At 49.4% G+C, this 19,212-nt stretch overlaps 1 protein-coding gene across 1 annotated transcript in view; it reads left to right on the top strand.

Annotated features, from left to right (window-relative positions):
- DNAH5 (dynein axonemal heavy chain 5) overlaps positions 1 to 19,212 on the top strand; it is a 4,235,244-nt gene that overhangs the window by 3,228,939 nt on the left and 987,093 nt on the right. Inside the window, exon 58 of the mRNA XM_069613779.1 lies at positions 8,935 to 9,111. Within this exon, the coding sequence (XP_069469880.1) occupies positions 8,935 to 9,111 (177 nt within the window). The remainder of the gene's footprint in view (positions 1 to 8,934; positions 9,112 to 19,212) is intronic.

The raw sequence follows: 19,212 nt of genomic DNA, 5'->3' as shown, positions 1-19,212 counted from the left end.
GTGGTCCTTGATTGTTTTGGAGGAGCAGGGGTGAACCTGTTTTGATGAGACTTTCATAGATCAGACTTGTCTGCAAACCTCGTCAGGGGAGAACAGGGGACAGGAAGAGAAGGAGGGGGGAGAGGTGGCCGAAGAAGTGCCAGAGGAAGAGCATGGAGTAGAGGGGGAAGGGGAGAGGAGGAGAGAGGGGACAAGATGTCCTGAGTTTTAGAGATGAGATGAGAAGCCAGAGCCATGCAGAGGGCCTGGGAAGGGACAAAGGAGGTAGAGACTGCGGCAGGATTGGCCAGTTCCTTGCAGATTTTAAAGAGTTCAGCCGAGTTGTTGGAAGTCGCATATATATATATATATATATATATATATATATATATATATATATATAATGTCATGATCACGCAGAATGAGTCAACATGGCTGTTTATTATCACTCTGGCTGCTGGGTAATACTTCCAAGCCAAATGCCTTTGTGAAGAAACTTAATAATTTGGGTGCCAGTATTTCTGCATATGTTTTATAAAACTCCCCAGTGAGTCCATCTGGTCCTGGGGTCTTGGAGGTCGGAAGTTCTCTTATTACTTTGCTTATTTCCTCTAGCGTTAGCGGGGCATCCAATGTTTCTACCTGGTCCTCTCCTAGTTTCAGTAGGTCTATTTGGCCCAGAGGTGTGTCTATGTCTCTATCCCTCTCCACTGCTTCTCCAGTGTATAGGGTTTTATAGAATCTAAAGAACACCTCATTGATCCCATCCTGGTTTATGACTAGAATCCATGTGCATCAGTAATGTTGTTAATCCCTTCCCTTGGTTCTTCACGCCTACATAGCCACGCCAGCAGTCAGCCAGGTTTATCCCCTTCTGCGTGCAGATTTTGGATATATTTTGCAAACTTGAGACGTCCTAGCCTTCCCATTCTCCCATGCATTTTTGCCTCAGTTGGACCAGCCACCCTAATTCCACTGGTGTTCCTCCCTCTTTGCTTTCCACACTTGCAATCTCCTTTTCAATGTCTTCCAGGGCCTTTAGCGATACTGCCCTGAGACCACCCATTTTGCCTATCATCTTCCCATGCATAACCACTTTGAATGCGTCCCATGCAGTGCTCATCTGTGCTAGGCTGTCTGTGTTGATGCTGAAGTACTCCTCTATCTGGGGCCTTAAGTAGTCATTGTAAAGTAGTCATTGAACAAGGCTTCCACTCTCAGGCGCCAGGTGGGTATTCGGGGTCTCAGGGCTAAGCTCTGCCACATTGTAATTAGTGGGGAATGATCTGAGAGTATCCTGGCTTCATATTCTATGTGCTGAAATTCACTCAATGTTTCTTCTCCTGTGAACATGTAGTCTATTCATGTATTCACCGCATGGGGGCTGAAAAGTGTGAGTAGCCTCACTCTTCCCTATGTCTCTCCCTCCATATGTCCGCTAGTCTTAAGTCTCACAGAAGGCCGTTGAGGGTTTTTGCCGGCGGGGCCGATTTCTTGTATTTAGTGTCTGATCTATCCAACAGAGGGTTATGGGTACAATTAAAGTCTCCTCCCCACCTCCATGTCCCCCTCTGTACATAGACAACCTAGAATATAGTGATCTGAAGACAACTGTGATGTCATGATTCGGATCATAGGTATTTACAAAATAGACTTTCCTGCTTTCCCACAGCCCTTGTACAACAATCTTTATCCCTTCATAATCCTTTTTGACCTCCAACAGCTGGAAGGGGGCTGTTGGCGCAATCCAGTTATGAGGACCCCTCTTGCATACGCCAAGAAAGGCGAGCTATATAGCTTGCCGCCCCATTTCCCTGCTAGTGTGGTTTGTCTGTCTGCTGTCAGGTGCGTTTCCTGTAACCTTGCCCCATGGGTGCCCTTCCTGGACAAGTAGGCATGTATTCGTAATCTCTTGACATAGTTATTAAGGCCTCTTACATTTCAAACGATTATATTCAAGTCTGTAGGTCTTGTCATAGTTATTCACAGTTGGACTTTCTGGTCCCCACCGCCCCATTGTTTTACCTGCTGGCTCGCCATTCTTTGTCGCCTCACCCTGGTGAGCCAATTCTCTGTTACATCTCACTGTTTTGCATTTTTCATGGTTCCACTTGTCTAACAACATACCGGTTTCCTCCAATATATCTCATTGTTCGACCACCTCCCCCAACCCACCCTCCCCCTTTGCTTCAGTCATAACCCAAAAAAACAATTACCAAACCAAACAATGGCCCAGCAGTAATGTTCCTGCTCAGGCCCAGCTGCTTCTCTCAGTACTGGCTCTCCTCCATCGGGCAACGTGCGGCAGCTTGACGTCTTCAAACTGACATATAAAGTTTCAACTGTGGCATGTGGCCACTGCCAGGGCAGCCGTCTTGTGGCCACCTGGCTGTTGTTACGGTGCCCCAGTTTCTTGTGGCCCTGCATTCCTTTTCACTACGTTCTTTCACCCTCATGTTCCAGTCTATTGCTTGTGCGGTATCACTCAGAGTTCATTCCGAGTTGCGCTAGGTGTCATTCCACGATGGTTGGTCGTCGTTTCTATGCAGAAGCTGCGGTATCGACTGTGCGTCTATACAGGATTGCGCTTTCCCCATGTCTAGAAGAAGTGTGATCTCCCGCTATGCAAAATCTTCAATTTGGCTGGATATATCAACATCTGTGTGCACTTTCGATCGTAAATCCCTGCGATAATGTGCCTGGACCCACCTCCTGCAGCATCTGATTCTTAACATACTCCCTAGGGTCTCTTCCTTCTTCCCCCTCAGGGAGTCTGAGTATTCTGACATTATTCCTGCGGACCTTCTCTTCCACATCTTCTGCGCAGTGTTCCAGAGCCTTCACCTTGTCTATCAGGTCAGCCACTTGGGTCCGAGCGCTGGCTATACTTGCTGTATTATCCTGTACTTGTTTTTCTGCTGTTCCCAGATGATCTGCCAGTTCCCTTACATCCTGTCAGAGCAGGCCCACATCCACTATGACTGCATCGATTTTATATTCCAGTGCTGTTTTCAATGCTGCTATAGCCACCAGAATGGGACCTTCTTCTTGCATGGTCACCTGCTGTGCTGAGGATATCCCTGCTTGCTCTCCCTGTTGTTTGAGGTTGCCTTCTTCTTTCTGTGCGTAGGCCTCCAAGACAGTTTGTCTGCCTTTCCCTTTTCGGCCTTTCTCTGCCATTGAAAGGCAATGTTTGTGCCTGGCTTACTTAGCTGCTGTGGATTGCTTCGTCAATGTGTGTACCTTCTCCCCACCTTCCGTTCGTTCCGTGGTCTGTGTTCTGTGTTCTCTTTCTGGACAGTAATCGCCTGATGTGTTCCGTACTCTGGCCGGTGGCATCTCTTGTCTTCCTCTATTGTGAGTTTGATCTGCCCTGCACACCTGTGTGCCAAGGCATGTGCGCTCTGCGGTCTCCGATCTACTTGTTGATGGTCCTCAGCATACATTAGCTTAGTGCCACTCGGTGAGTACACTCACTGTTGCGGCTGCCATCTTGGGGCGCGCACAGTCATCTTTCGGAGGCCGGCCTCCGCCACCCATACACCTCATCTGCTTGCTGTTTCGACCCCCTCCAGCTCCTGCTGTTCTCTGCTTTGAGTGGTTGTAACTTGTTGGGTGAAACTCTTTCCACAGCGCTAGGATTAGTATTGATTGCAGGATCATGCAGGAGCTTCCGAAAGAGCTGCTTCACTCCATGGCTGCAACAAGAAAAGACTTTTCACATCAATGTCCTCTAGCTTCGGGCAGTCTTCTGGGCCCCCCAAATCCTTCCAACCGTAACTGAAGGGCAGCGTGGTGAGGATATTCACGGACAACACCACCACCATGTTCTACATCCGGAAAACAGGCCTTGACACGCTCTCTGCTCTCTCAAAGGAGGCCCAGGATCTGTGGCACTGGGCCATTCATAGGGCATGTTTCTCGTGCCTTTCCACCTGGCGGGCACCAAGAACACCATTGCAAACTCATTCAACAGGGAGCTATGTTCTTGCCACAAGTGGGGGCTTCACCAGGACCAAGTGGATCTTCTATTCCGTAAATGAGGTCGACCCCAGATCGACCTTTTCGCATTGGCCATGAATTCCAAGTGTCAGAGGTTCGCCAGCAGGTTCCCGCAGTCGAGGAGCATGGGGGATGCGTTCTTGTTCCTGTGGGAGTGACTTTTCCTATACGCTTTTCCTCCGTTCCCACTCCTGCAACGAGTGATCAACACACTCAAACGGTGTCGCTGCAGGATGATACTCGTCGCTCCGGTGTGGCCGCAATAAATCTTGTATCCAGGTCTACTACGTCTATCGGCAGGCCCATCCATCAGGATGCCACTACTTCCCGATCTCCTATCCAGAGAGGCAGGGGTGATTCTGCACCACGACCCAGCATCGCTGAACCTCAGAGCCTGGCTCCTGCAGCCCTAGAATGTGGAAATTTTTCTTTACATGCGGAGTGTGAGGACATTGTGGCCAAGGCCAGAGCCTCTTCGATGTTGATGAGCTACAGCCATTGGTGTAAGCGTTTCTCCATGTAGTGCCGGGCTCAGAAGGTGTAACTCTGCGTGTTACAGCCCAACAGCTCCATCCATACCTGCTTTCCTTGGCGAAGGCTAGACTGGCTCACGCCTCTATCAAGGTACTCCTAGTGGCCATATATCGTTACATCAGGACACTGGGCAGGACTTTTCTGCCAATGAAGGCCCCTGCCCCAGCTTGGGAGCTCAATGTGGTCTTGACTAGACTCATGGGGTTGCCCTTTGAGCCGATGCATCAAGCCCCGCCCATGTTTCTCTTGTGGAAGACGGCTTTCCTTGTGGTGATCACCTCAGCCAGGTGGATCGAGGAGATCCAGGTCTAGTCTTGCAAGCAGCCATACTTGTCCTTACACTCTTGAAGGGTGGTACTGCTTACACACCCCACCTGTATGCCGAAGGTGCAGTTGGAGTTCCACCTCAACAAGCCTTTGCTGTTGCCTGTTTTCTTCCCGAATCCGTCGTTGCTGGCGGAGAGGTCCTTGCATTCGCTGGACGTTGCTGGTGCCTTGAAGTTCTATGTGGCATGCATGAAGGGGTTTCAAAAGACTTCTCATTTATTTGTCAACAGACCCCTTACAGGCTGACTGAGGGCCCATTTCACCAGAGCCATTGCAGCAATTACAGCGTTTCCCTCTGGTGTTCCCCTTGACATCTGCAGGGCCGCTACATTGAGGTCCACACACACATTCACAAGGTTCTATTGCGTCAGCAGGGATTCCAGGTCAGAGTTCCAGGTCGGCCCAGTGGTGCTATGCAGCCTGTTTGCTTGAGGTGAGTCAGTTGCAGGCGTGAGTGTTTATTCTTCTGTTGAGCCTTGCCTCCTCCCGTGGTTGTGTATATGTACTGCTGTGTAATTCTTATTCATGAGCATGTGAATACATGCCAGACCCCATGCTGGAGAAGGTTTAAGTTACTTACATGTAACTCTTGTTCTCCAGCATGGGTCTGGCATGGATTCACATGAAACCCTCCCTCCTTCCCCTCTGTGGCTCTTCTTGGTTCATACTGCCACTTTATGTGCTTACCAAATCTGAAGATGGCCACCAGGGGTGGAGCTTAGGGAGAGGACTGTCATTGGATGGGGGCCGTATGACCCAGAGAACAGTGATTGGTTTAGAGGAGAAATACAGCTTTAAAGCTAAAATGCTACTGTTGTTTGCTTTTACCGAGGATTCCCAGCCTGACAATGGAGAATATTCATGAGCATATGAATCCATGCCAGACCCATGCTGGAGAACAAGCCTTACAGGTAAGTAGCTTAAACCATGTAAGTGCTTCCATTGTGGACCGATCTGGTGATTTTGACATTGTTTCTGCTCCATAAATAATTTTAGGGCCAATTATTTGTTGATGGTACCTAACTAATGGAACAATTGTAAACTGACCAAAACACTTGTCAAGCAAGCGAAGCTGTGCCGCTGCTACTTGAGCAAATGTTCGAAATCTAGAGGCTATTTATGGTTTTTAGCATTTACGATAAACGTTAAAACCAAGGTATTTAAAGTGATCCACCGCCTCAAGTTTACTGCCATTAGAAAAACAGGTAACATTGAAACAATTTTAAAAATACATTGGTTTAAATTTGAACATCTTAGTTTTAATAGCATTTACTTTAAGGTCTATGTCCAATAAAAATGTGTTAAAGGCTGATGATCTCATTTGAAGGCCTATCAGAGCTTGATCACAGATAATAATATTGTCAGCGTAACCCAAATGTGCAAAACAAAGCTCACCCAGACAAGGGGGAAACAACTTCACTTCCTCCAGAGCACCACTATTTCTAGGTCTAACCTCCGAACTTACAGATTCCTAATGTTGATCTCTACTAAGTATATTGATTTCCAAAAGGAACATCGAATGATCACTCTTGTTAGGTTCCACAACATTTAAAGACCCATGTATTGAATTAGATGCATCAGAAACAAAAATGCAATCAAGAGTTGATGACACCAAGACATTACGCCACGTGAACCGAGGTGGATAATCTCCACTACTGGTTCCACTCAGGAGGTGCAAATCCCAAGACTCCAAGTCTTTACGAAATCTTATAGTCCGTTCTCTAGAACTCCTAGAAGCATGCAACCTATTCTGCATACAATAGTGCATACATAAGATCTAGACATTCACTATCACAATCTCCTAATATTATGATATGGTCTCAAATGTCAGGAACCCAAGTCACAAGTAGGTCAGCAATTGCAGCTAAAAAAGATTCCAATTCCGCATTCACAAGATTAAAATACAGATTTATCAAAACACAAGATTGGGCTATCACACCACCCTCCTCCTGCCACTTGATCCTTTCCATCAGCATATCCTTTCTATTAGTTGGAATCTGTTTCATCTGGAGACCTGCCCCGTTGTTATGTGCACAAAATAGACCCCCAAAAGGGCAACCTTGCAAACCTTTTTGAGCTTTCTCAAAACAGATGGTATAACCATCTATTATCGGTTGATCATTTTACCAGGTCTCCTGGAGACAGACCATATCAAAATTACATATGGGTGAATCAAGCTGCGACAAGTGAGAAAAAACTCTGTTATTCCAAGAAGCAAGTAAAAAATGGGACACTGAATTATCTCACAATTACTGAAGGGCTTTTGCTGAAATACATTAACACATTTAGATTTATTTACATTTTGGATCCCAAAAACTAACGCACTGCCTCCAAAATGCATATCTTTTGGCAAAAAGGTAATTTACTGAATTGTCCCTCTAAATATTCTTGTGTGGAATTTGAAATGCTTGTGAGTATGGGGACAATCTGACTTGAGTAGCTGTAATTGTCTGAAGTGATGAAAGAGGTATGTTAGAGATGCTGAGCGAGACAGTGTGAAAAAGAGAGACTGTGGTTATTGAAGGTTGAGACTGAAATGGGGAGAAAGGCTGAGGAAGCCTGGAGTTTTGACATGCAAAATACTTATAGAGAGCATGAGTGAGTCAGTGACATGGCATTAGAAATTGGAAAGAAACAGAGTGGAGTAAAGAAAGAGAGAGCTAGAGACTAAGACATTAATAGTTTGAGATGGTGAACAGAAGATGATCAGGAAAGACAAATAATTTTGCTATTCTTGGGCTGATCATGTCCTTTAGTGGACATATAAAAAATATAGCATTGTGAGGGGATGTTAGATGTTATTTTTGGGGCATTCCAGGAAAATATGTTGAATGTTCAACACTATTTTGAGGGCACTTCATTGTGATTTAGAGGTATTTATAATGCTGCTGCAAGGACAATTACATTAAAAAAAAATTGATATTTGATGAATAATTTCATTAATTTGTGACCCATTTGATTTTTACTTTAGTAACAATAAATAAAACAAAACTTGGCATAACGTTCTGAAACCTCAATCCCGCAGAAAAGGTGATAAAGGGGCCCTTCTTGTATGTTTATATTTAGGGGGATAGAACAAGGTGGACCAAAGTTTCTAACTTGCCTGACATGCTTAAACTGTATCAAACTGCCCTTTGTTACCAATCTACCACTCAACATCTGAAGTGGGAGCATGCCCCGTCTAAACCGAACCAACAAGTGTCTATGCTTTAATAGCATTATCCAATGTAAATGTTCCAGGGGCACATGCAAGTGAAAAAATGGTAAATTCTAAACAAATCTGATATAATTGTTCAATTCATCTTTTCTGATCCAAAAAGCACCTCATTTTGGTTTCTTACATAATCCTTTCATTGTCTGAAATTTCCGCTGCATTATTATACAATGTACGTATCCTGTCCTAAAGTTATCATCTGCCTATGGCATATTTTATTTAAAGAATTCTAGCTAAAATGGCCTGTTTTTAAATATCTGTCATGATTATCAAAGTTTTTTTGCCCATACTTAGACCCAGAGTTCAAGGATCGACTTGCTAACATGTTGTCCATATATGGTGCTTCAAGCTCAAGATTAAAAGATAGTATTGAAGTGTTGCTTTCCCTACCATGCCATTTAAAATGGTCAGTCTACTACTTGTGGGTTTAACTCCTCAAAGCCATGCTCACCATGAAGAAATGACAAATCAGTAACACAGACAGGAAAAGATGAGGAATTCTAGAAGGGAGTGTCTAATTGTTTTGTTTTTTGAACAGTTAAATCCATCTTTCACTGAAGAAGTTACTGAAAGATCATGAAAGCTTATGTTAAATGACTTTGTTAGCCTAATTAGGAATTCAACGTATTGCTGATCTATACATACATGAAGAGTCGATGATGGACAGACCAAACCAGGGATCTTAAGATATTAATGTAACCCAGCCGTATCTAGCTTTGCAATACTTTCTTGGACTGCCTATGAAGCAGTACAATATCACAAATAATTTGTTAATATCACTTAATATACTAGAGCCCACATTATGCTACTGTATATTTGTGGGAAGCACTTTCTTTTATTAACAGTTGTTTCTTTGTGTCATTTTTCCCCTGAATTAGGTGTTGAAGGAAGTAACTGTCAAAGCACAGGCTGCTGAGAAAGTAAAGGCTGAAGTGCAAAAAGTCAAGGATAAAGCGCAGGCCATTGTGGACAGCATTTCAGCCGATAAAGCAATTGCAGAAGAAAAATTGGAAGCTGCTAAACCAGCACTAGAAGAAGCAGAAGCTGCCTTACAAGTAAGTATAGTGATTCCTTACATGACATATTTATTCTGTATGACACAAATACTGCACATAGTGCCTTGCCGCTTTCTTCTGGTGCCTTGGGCAAGTTTGATCATTATTGTCCATTCTTCCCTGCTCTGTGATTCCAGATTATGCTAGCTCACAGTGTCATCTCAGAGCTATTGTTTCAGCACATTTACAAAGCATATATCAACATTAGATTTTGAAGGTAACGTGCATAGCCATTTCACATTGGATCCATCGTTTTGATGAGAAATTAATTGTCAATCATCAGAAGCATGGGGGGCGTGGCTTGGAAGCCATGTGAAAAGACGTGCCTGTACGGGGGCTCCCGCTGATCTGTACATTATCTGACTGATACCGCGCAAGGACCGCTGCGATTTGGCAAAGATTGTGATGACTGCGTACATGAAGTTCGGCTGCTCGCGAGGATACATTTTTACACGGGTTCGAATTGCGTACGTGTACTTAGGAGCCGAGTAAAGCGCTGGTGGCGAGACCTCGACGGATGACAAAATGGCCGCCGCCGCTTGACGAGGGGACAAAGGAGCGGTGGACCGGGACCACAGCATACGTGCGCCCTCTCGGCGTTACGAAGGGGGCAGCGCGACCCGGCCCATCTGGGGGGGGCGCCGGACAACAGCGGTGCCTGAGATTGTTGGGCAAGCTGGGACTCTCATACTGAGTTGTGGTGTATGGGCATAGTGCCTCCCAGCCTTGGACCTGAGCGCGGCCAGAAGGACGCTCCTGACTGGAGATATGTCGAAGAAGCTTCTGAGAGCGAAGAATAAACAGCCCACGCTCGACGAATACGCCAAGACGCCGCCCGGCCCGGAAGGAGCCAGGAGCAAGGATAAGGCTCAGACCAAGGAGATGGCCGCCGGTGGTGCGAACCAGGAGGTCCTCGCTGCGATCGCGGACCTGAAGGCGACGTGGGAGACTAAGCTCCAACTTGCTGTGGCCGAATTGAAAACTGCGATGGAACTACAGGTTGGGGCGGTGCAGGACGACGTGAACCTCCTGAGGCAGGATGTGCGAGCCCTGGCTGAGCGCACGGAAACTTTGGAAAAGGAGATGGGCCCTATTGTGGCGGACTGCACCGCACATAAGCGTGATATCCATGCCCTGGTGCAGCGGGTGGGCAACTTGGAAAGTAGGGCTGAAGAGGCGGAAGGACGTGCCCGGAGAAACAACGTTCGCATCGTGGGCCTGCCGGAGGGGGCTGAAGGCCAGAATCCCACAGAGTTTATCGAGAACTTGCTGCTGCAGGAGATCACTGGGGGAGCCCTGTCGCAGGGGTTTGCGGTGGAGAGGGCGCACAGGGCCTTGATCAGGAGACCACCGCCGGGGAACCCGCCTAGGCCTGTGATCGCCAAGATCCTCAATTATCGGGACCGGGAAAGGATCCTCGAACACTTTCGTAAGGGGGGCACCATACGGCGAGGAGAGGCGACCATTACTGCTTACCCCGATTACACCTTGCAAGTGCAGCGCAGTCGCATGAACTTTGGGGCGGTTAAGAGGCGATTGCGGGCAGCTGGGTACAAGTATATGTTGATCTACCCGGCCAGACTGAAGGTTTTCTTCAAGACTAAGATGCTGTTCTTTGACACTCCGGAGGAGGCCATGGAGTGGCTCGATGCACAAAACTGTCCTCAGGAGCCAGATGAGCGGACGGCGGATGGAACGGGAAGAGATAAGTGACGATGCGGGCCCGGTTGGGCTATGAACATTGGGACTGGAATGTGGTCTTTGTGACTTTGTTATGGAAGTGTACGCGTTAGGAGTTTGGAACATGGTCCGTGTGCGCGGATACGGATGCGAGGGAGAGGAACCTCCAGGGGCTGTTCTTTGTACCCCAGTTCGAGTTTAGGTTAGTCACTGTGTGTGGGGTGACACCCTGTCGGGTTCTCTACTTGGGTTCCAGAGAGAACCGAACACGGGGATGCCTGAGATCCAGGGATGGAGCTGGGCAGTTGGTTGGGTTAGTGGGGTGGGGTGTGTTAGTTTTTACATGAGCCTGGGAGAGAAACTGGAAATGGGGGTCCTTGAGGTGGGGGGGAGGCGAGCAGACCTGGGAGGGAGGAGGGAGCTACTGATAAATCATGGGGGACCTTAGGATACTAACGTGGAACGTTAGAGGGCTTAACAGCTACCTTAAGCGTAACAAGGTCATGTTGTACCTAAAAAGGCAAAAGATAGATGTCGCCTTGTTACAGGAGACGCATCTGACACGGGATAAACTGGAACTGGTGGGGAGGAAGTGGAGAGGGACAGTAGTTGGATCTACATATTCTGCCTATGCTAGAGGTGTGCTGGTTTGGGTTGCACCACATGTCCCGTTTAAGCTACTTGGGGAGGTTGTGGTGTCTGATGGGAGGCTGGTCATGGTAAAGGGGCTTGTGGAAAATAAAGTAGTGTGTATTATAAATACTTATGCTCCCAACCAGGACACGGCGACATACTTTAGGACGCTGATCACTAGACTTGGTGAAGGGATGGGGGGTCCGGTGATTTGGGGTGGGGACTTTAATTGTGTACTAAACCCCAGGGAGGACAGGTCGGATGACAGGGTGGTCAGGCCCAGCCCGGCGGCTAGGGTACTGCAGACGCTGCTGGTAGACCTTGGCCTAGCAGACGTGTGGAGGACGAGACACCCTGGCGTGAGGCAATATTCGCATTATTCGGCCCCGCACCAGCTACACACAAGGCTGGATTACTTTTTCGCCACTCCGGACGTTGTCACGGAGTGTGACCAGATAGACTACAGGGCGAGAGTCCTTTCGGACCACTCGCCCCTGGTCATGCGATGGCAGCTTTGTCCCCCACGTGCGCGAATTCCAACATGGCGCCTTAGGGCGGAAGCGCTCAAGGATCCAGTCTTCAGGGAGGACATGAGGGAGGAGATAGTTGCTTACTTTGAGGCGAATACAGGTAGTGTCAAGTCGGCTGGTACTTTGTGGGAGGCCTTTAAGGTTGTAATGAGGTGGGCTGCCATTGCGAAGTCCAAGGGATTAATGGGTGGAGTCCTGGCTGATCTGCGTAAGGCCGAGATTGAGTTGGAGAAAGAGCTGGGGGAGGGTGGGATTGATACGGAGGCGGTCACTAATCTGCAGCAGAGGTGCGCAGAACACTGGGACAGGCTCTGTAATCTGAATTACAGGAAGTACATTGAGAGGTTGCATGCGGGAGGGGACAAGACGGGCAGGCTTCTTGCTTGGCTGTACAAGAGCGAGACCCCGAGAACCCCGATCCGATCAGTTATCACTGAAAAGGGCGTGGAGGAGGACACTCAGGAAGGGGTGAATGGGGCATTCGCGAAATATTATCAAGCATTATATGAGGATTGAGAAGGGGGAAGCCGGGAGGAGATAGAGGTAGTACTTGAAGACATAGGCCTGCCCAGGATAAGTGACGAAGAGCGAGAGGAGATGGATGCTCCGATCACTCTGGAGGAGCTGCAGGAGATTGTGCGGCAGCTACCCACTTGCAAGGCCCCAGGAGCGGATGGGTTCCCCAGTGAATTTTATAAAGCGTATGGAGAGGAGGTGCTCCCGCCCATGCTGGAGATGCTTAATGAAGCGTTCGAGGTGGGGCGGCTTCCGGAATCGCTCAGGGAGGCGATTATAGTACCGCTCCCCAAACCCAATAAACCGGGACATGATTGTGGCTCCTACCGGCCCCTGTCGATGCTGAACCAGGACAGTAAGATCCTAACAGCTGTCCTGGCGGCCAGAATGCGGAGGGTGATAGGCAAGCTGATCCATCCTGACCAGACGGGCTATGTCCCGAATCGGAATATTACTCAGAATCATAGACGCCTTCACAGGGTGGTTGAATGGGGGTGCAATGAGGACAGCGGAATGGCGATAGTGGCGTTGGACGCGGTTAAAGCGTTCGACTCTGTTCGATGGCCGTGGCTGCTGGCGGCTTTGGGGCAGTTTGGACTGGGACCGGGCTACATGAGGTGGGCTGAGCTATTATATAGTGCGCCTCTGGCTAGGGTCCGTACGGGAGCAGTGGTGTCAGATAGATGGCAGTTAGGCAGAGGCACTAGGCAGGGGTGTCCTTGGTCCCCAATGTTGTACATACTGGCCCTCGAACCCTTAGCAATTTACCTCCGGCAGCAGTATGATCCGGTGGGCATAGAGGTGGGAGGGGAGTGCCATCTTATATCCCTGTATGCAGACGATATGCTGTTATACCTGAAACATCCGGAAGAGAATTTGCAGTATATCTTGGAGGTATTGGAGAGGTACGCCGGGTTGTCCGGCATAGAGGTCAACCCTCAGAAATCCGCACTATTCCCGCTAGGCAGTTATGTGGGGATACCGGTGGAGAGGTTGCCAGTGCTGCGGATCCCGTGGGCAACGAGCTCCTTCCGGTACCTGGGCATTGACGTGTATCACACGACCGAGGAAGAACCCAGGCATAATACCGAACTAGCTGTGGGAAAGATTGAGAAGTGCATGAGGTTCTGGGAAAGATTGCCTTTAGCGATGATGGGTCGGGGAGCTCTGCTTAAAATGGTGGTGCTGCCCAGGCTCCTGCATTACTTTAATAACATCCCGTACATGATACCTAGGAAGTTTTTTGCTAGGTTGCATAGTGTATGTAGGAATTTCCTATGGCACGGCACGCGCAACAGGGTCGCATTGTGGAAATTGCAGAACTCTTATGAGAAAGGTGGCGTGAAGCTGCCGAACTTTGAGGCCTATTATGTGGCGGCGCAACTGCAATATGTGGCCAGGTGGCTCTCGGATGAAGAGACCTCCGAACACAGGCTGCTAGGGAAAGACTGTTCCCCCTTCTATCTGCGGGAGGTGATCTGGGTGACCGGTTCATGGATGAGGGAGCGTCCTAAGATACTAGCCCTTGGCAGGAACATATGGTGGTGTGCCTGTCGGATGATGGGTGACCCCTTGCCGTGTATGCCGCAGTTACCTCTGGTCGCCCTGGCGAAGGAAGACGGGCAGCTGAGAGCTATTCTCCGGACATACTGGGAGTCAGTGGGGTTGATCACTATGGGTGACATCTGGCAGGATGGGACCCTGATGAAGTTCGATGAACTGGAGGCAGGGTCGGGGCTACACAGGGGTCAATATGTGACATATCATAGGGTGGTCCGGGAGGTCCGGAACACGTGGCCCGAAACTACTTTGGCCGATGAACCGGATGCCACGCTGGAAATAATGTATGACGCATCAGAGGGTGGGCACGAGGTCTCTAGGTTGTACGAGATGTTGATGACAAAGGTTGGGAAGGATTTGGGGCACCTGAGACTGGAATGGGAAGCGGAGATGGGGGCCTTGATGGCGGATGGGACGTGGGAGCGCGCCCTGGGGTACCACAAAAAGGTATCGAGGAACGCCAGGTTTAAGCAGATACAGCTCTATATTACGCACAGGGCATATATGACCCCCCTTAGAATTTCCAAATTTCTGGATAATGGGCGCCAGGCGTGCCCCAAGTGTAACGAAGAGAATGCAGACATGATACACATGTTCTGGGCGTGCCCAGTGATTGCAACCTACTGGGGTGAAGTGGCGCGGAGGCTGGCAGGGAGGGGTATCACACTTAAGGTGGATTCAGCTTGGGCCTGTCTGCTGGGAGGGTATCCCAGGGCGCGTAAGCTTCGACATGTTGAGAAACTTAAAGATCTGGCCTATGTGCTTGCCAAACGCAGGATAGCCATGGGGTGGAAGGAACGTCATAAGCCGCGAGTGGAGGTCTGGTGGCAAGATCTCCAAAAATGGGCTGATGCCGAAACGGCAGCGTGGCAGGATGGCAGTATGACAAGGGAGGAGGAAGAAACAGGCTCTCTCACGGCATGGAAGTCATTGGTGGCTGAGCTGTTTGGTATGGGGTCGGCCTCGGCTGGACTTGAGAGCGATGAGGCCCCACCGCATGGAACGGACACTGATGGCGGACACTCTACAGGCTCATAGGGGGGAGGGATGGGGATTGCAGTGCCTTATTTTTTGTTTGTTTGGTTTTTGTTGTTTGAGGTGTTTTATTTATGTTTCGTTGTAATGTTGTTTGGTTGAGATAAAATAAAAATATATTTAAAAAAAAAAATCATCAGAAGCATGTTAAAATAGCGCTGTTGTTTCAACGTTAAGGTAGCCTGTATGCTGTTGTCTACTTTCCTCGGTTCTCATGGCATTTTTAAGATACTGATCTTGTGCCTTGTGTAAAATAATGAGCTTTTCTGTTGTTAGGCAGAATACTGTGCAGTTCCCATGGGGAACATTGCAAAAAGATTAAGACTACAGGAGTAAGCAGTAAACCCAATTGGTAGCAGTGTCATGTCCTACAGAACGCGCCCCTTTTGGACTTCCTGGTCCTTGTCTCAACGGGGCTTACACTCCCTGGTACTCCCAACATGGCCGTCCAGTGTGAAACACCTTCCTCACTCTACACGTCGGACGTAGCGTGTTCTATTAATAGACCACGCCCCCCGCGGCTCCGCGCGTCTCAATGCTATTGCGAAGTAGCGACCAAACGTGTGCTCCGTAGACCTATCCTTGGTTCTATCCTACCAACCCCATTCCTAGTCCCCTTCCCTTCTTTCTTGTTTCCTGGACTTGTGTGCTGAGTAGTGCACTCTCCTAACTTCCCGGATTCCTGGATCGTTGCATCCTAGAACTTTGAACGCATGCTGGAGTCGGAAGAGACTCGTGCAGCCTTATTCAAGACTTGATCTGTCCGCAAGAAGGCATCGACCAAGAAATCCAGCAAAGATCGGTGAGAAGGGGGGAACTCCTTGACAGTTTGAGACGCCACCCGACCGAACTCGATATGGACATGGAAGCAGCCGTCCAGGACCTGATAGCAAGAGCGATCAACCGAGGTACAGAATCTAAAGGTGGAAAACGCCGCTCTCAAACAATTAGTTCTATCCTGTGATTCTGCCACAAAAGAAAGTGTGTTGCTGGGCGGCATAGTGGACAAATACGATGGGTCTGTCCCATAGGCTTTGTAGGCGGGCTCTCCCCTCCCGAGCTGTTCGGATAGGGCCTCAGCGTCTATGTATCTTCTTCCGGGATCTCCTGATTTTTTAAGATCCAGCGGGCCCCGGTAGGTTTATAGGTCAGGGCGGGGAAGCACTGGTCGAATTCCAGCACTGGGGCCCAGATATTCTGGAAACGGTGAAGAGTTCCCGCTTGCGCTGCCGTGACCTTCTCCGCTACCAAAATGTCCCAAAGTTTGATCCACCATTGGGCTATGTGAGGGCCTTCCGGGGTTTTCCAGGCTTGTGCCACCACCGTTTTCCCTGCAAGTAGGCAGTGGGTTAGTAGTTTCGCTCTGGGTCCGGAGCGCGGGTATTGGAGCTCCCAGCAAAACCGGTTCTGGTTCCAGGGGAATCGTTGTTCCGGTAATTTGTGTGATGGACCCTAGGCAAGCTTTCCAGAATGGTTGGATCTTCGGGCAAGCCCACCACATGTGGAAGAAGGAGCCTGGGTGGCCGCATCCTCTCCAGCAAGAATGATCCACCTGGGGGTTCATAAGGTGAAGTCTGAGGGGCGGATAGTACCACCGCAGCGTGATCTTGTACGCACATTCCCTATTGGTGATGCAGGTGGACGAGGTGTGTGTTCTGGTCCATATGTCAACCCAGGTTTGATCCTCTATCGGGTGACCCAGGTCGGCCTCCCATTGGGCCATGCAGCGGGTTCTTGTGGTCAGGAAGTCGCTTAGGAAGCTCCTGTATAGGGTGGATACTCTGCCGCGGGTTGGAAGGTCTCCCAGAGTGAGTTCTAGGGCAGTAGGAGGGCGTGTCGCTGCTTGCAAAGTTTGGGGATGTGAGCACCAGTGGGTAGTTGAATGTATGTGAATCTATCCCGTTCCTGGAGTTGGAATTTCTCCTTGCATTGGGTGAATGTGAGAGGTCTCCCCCCCGTATACAGCTGGTCTAGGGTCTCCAGCCCGCCTTTGATCCAGTTACGAAAACTGCGAGGATTCGTTCCCGGTGTGAACGTTGGATTATGGAAGACCGGGGAGCGTGGGCTCAGTCCTCTTGGCACTCCCTTTCGCTTTAGCGCCCAGTCCCAGGTGCTAAGAGTGTGTTTGGTTGATAGCAGGAGCTCTCCCCATTGGGTCCTGAGGGGGGGCGGGATGTGTGGTAGAAATCGTAGGGGTAAGGGCGTCCGTGATTGTTCCAGCTCTCCCCATCTGGGGCGGTTTGTTGTATTTTGCCAGGCCTGGACCTGGGCCAGTTGGGCTGCCACTCTGTAGGCCTGCAAGTCTGGGACCCCCAGCCCTCCCAATTTGGAACTCCCCAGCATAGTTCTGAGAGGGATTCTCGCTTTCTTACCTCTCCAGATAAAGTTCAGCATTTTTCGCTGGATCCCTCGAAGAGTTGGCGTGGGGATTGCTACTGGTAGGGAGGCACAGGCGTATAGGAATCTCGGAAGGAGGTTCATCTTGCATGCAGTGATGCGCCCGAGCAGTGAGATCTCTTGGGTCTCCCAGCGCTTCAAATCGCCTTCCAGTTCTTTAAAGAGTCGGGGGAAATTGGCTTTGTACGTGTCTCTTGGGTCAGCCGGGATGTGGACCCCTAGATAGGGGATGGCACTCTTTTCCCATTTTATCGGGCACATCTTAGTCAACGGTTCTCGTTCTGTTGGGGTGAGGCCGATACCCAAAGCGGATGATTTATCGAAGTTTATGGTGAGGCCTGAGACTTCGCCGTAGCTGACGATTTCACGTATCGCGTGTTTGAGAGATGAGTGGCCCTCCGAGATTGTAAGCAGAATGACATCCGCGTATAGGGCGAGTTTGTGATGCCTGGGGCCACTTTGCACGCCCTTGATTTGGTCATTTCGCCTGATCTGTTGTGCGAAGGGCTCCATGGTGAGTGCAAAGAGCAAGGGCGACAGTGGACAGCCTTGCCGGGTTCCGCATGATAAGGGGATTGGGGCCGAGTTATGACCGTTAATCCTCAGGCTTGTTTTAGGGCTATCATAGTTGGCTAGAACCATCGTTTGGAAAGCTGGCCCGAAGCCGAAGGCCCCTAGGGTGTGTCTCATGAACGTCCAATCCACCCTATCAAACGCCTTAGCTGCGTCTAGAGCCACCAAGACTAATTTTTGGGAGCTCCGGGCGGCAAGGTCCACCAGGTTCAGCGTTCTCCGGATGTTGTCACCTGCTGTCCGGTGTAGGATGAAACCTGCCAGGTCGGGGTGAATGATCTTCAGCAAGATGCGGTTTAAGCGGGTTGCTAGAATTTTTGAGTATATGTTTGCATCAATGTTTAAAAGTGCGATCGGTCTGTAGGATGTTATGCTTCTTAGATCTTTTCCAGGTTTAGGCAGGAGGATGGTGGTTGATTCCTGCATCGATGGGGTCACCGCTCCCGTTTCCCTGAAGGAGTTGAATAGGGTAGCCAGGTGGGGGGTCAATTGTGCTCTGAATAGTTTGTAAAACCTGGTTGAGAAGCCGTCCGGGCCGGGGGCCCGTGTTTTAAGAGATTTGATGGCCTCCTCAATTTCCTCCCCTGTAATGGGCTCCTCCAGTTCGTCTCTCGTTGCGTCGGAGAGCCGGGGCACTGCTGCCTGCTGCAGGTATTCCTTCTGTTGTGGTAAGTTTCGTGGGGTTGCCTTCATGATTTGGGTCAAATAATCTATTGCGAGGCGTTGCTTTTCGGGCTCTGAGTATAGTTTGACCCCATTGGAATCACGCAGGCCAGTGATTGCGTTGACACGTCTCTGCTTGGCTAGTTTGGCCACCAGGAATTTGTTCGCCTTGTTACCCTTCGCGTAATATGACTGTTTGGCCTTCGCCATTAGTTGGGCGGTTTGTTCCGCATAGTGGGCTTCCAGTTTTTTCCGTGCCGTACGAATGATCCGTTGCGTTTTGGGGGATCAGCCTTTCTCCTTATGGAGTGCCTCGGCCTCTCTTAGTTCGTTCTCTAGGGCCGTCCGGGTCTGACGCCTGTCTCGGTGGTATGCCGCACCTTGGGCTATCAGGGAGCCCCTGATTACTGCCTTCATGGCGTCCCAGTTGTTCGCTAATGAGGTGTCTGAGGCTGGGTTTTCGTTAAAGAAATGTATTATTCCTGTTGCGATCTTGTCTCTGGTGGCCATGTCG

Source organism: Ambystoma mexicanum, chromosome 5p, assembly GCF_040938575.1.
Source record: "Ambystoma mexicanum isolate Mex_15411 chromosome 5p, UKY_AmexF1_1, whole genome shotgun sequence".
In the NCBI taxonomy this organism is placed as follows: Eukaryota; Metazoa; Chordata; class Amphibia; order Caudata; family Ambystomatidae; genus Ambystoma; species Ambystoma mexicanum.
This window is presented reverse-complemented; position numbering and strand designations above follow the sequence as displayed.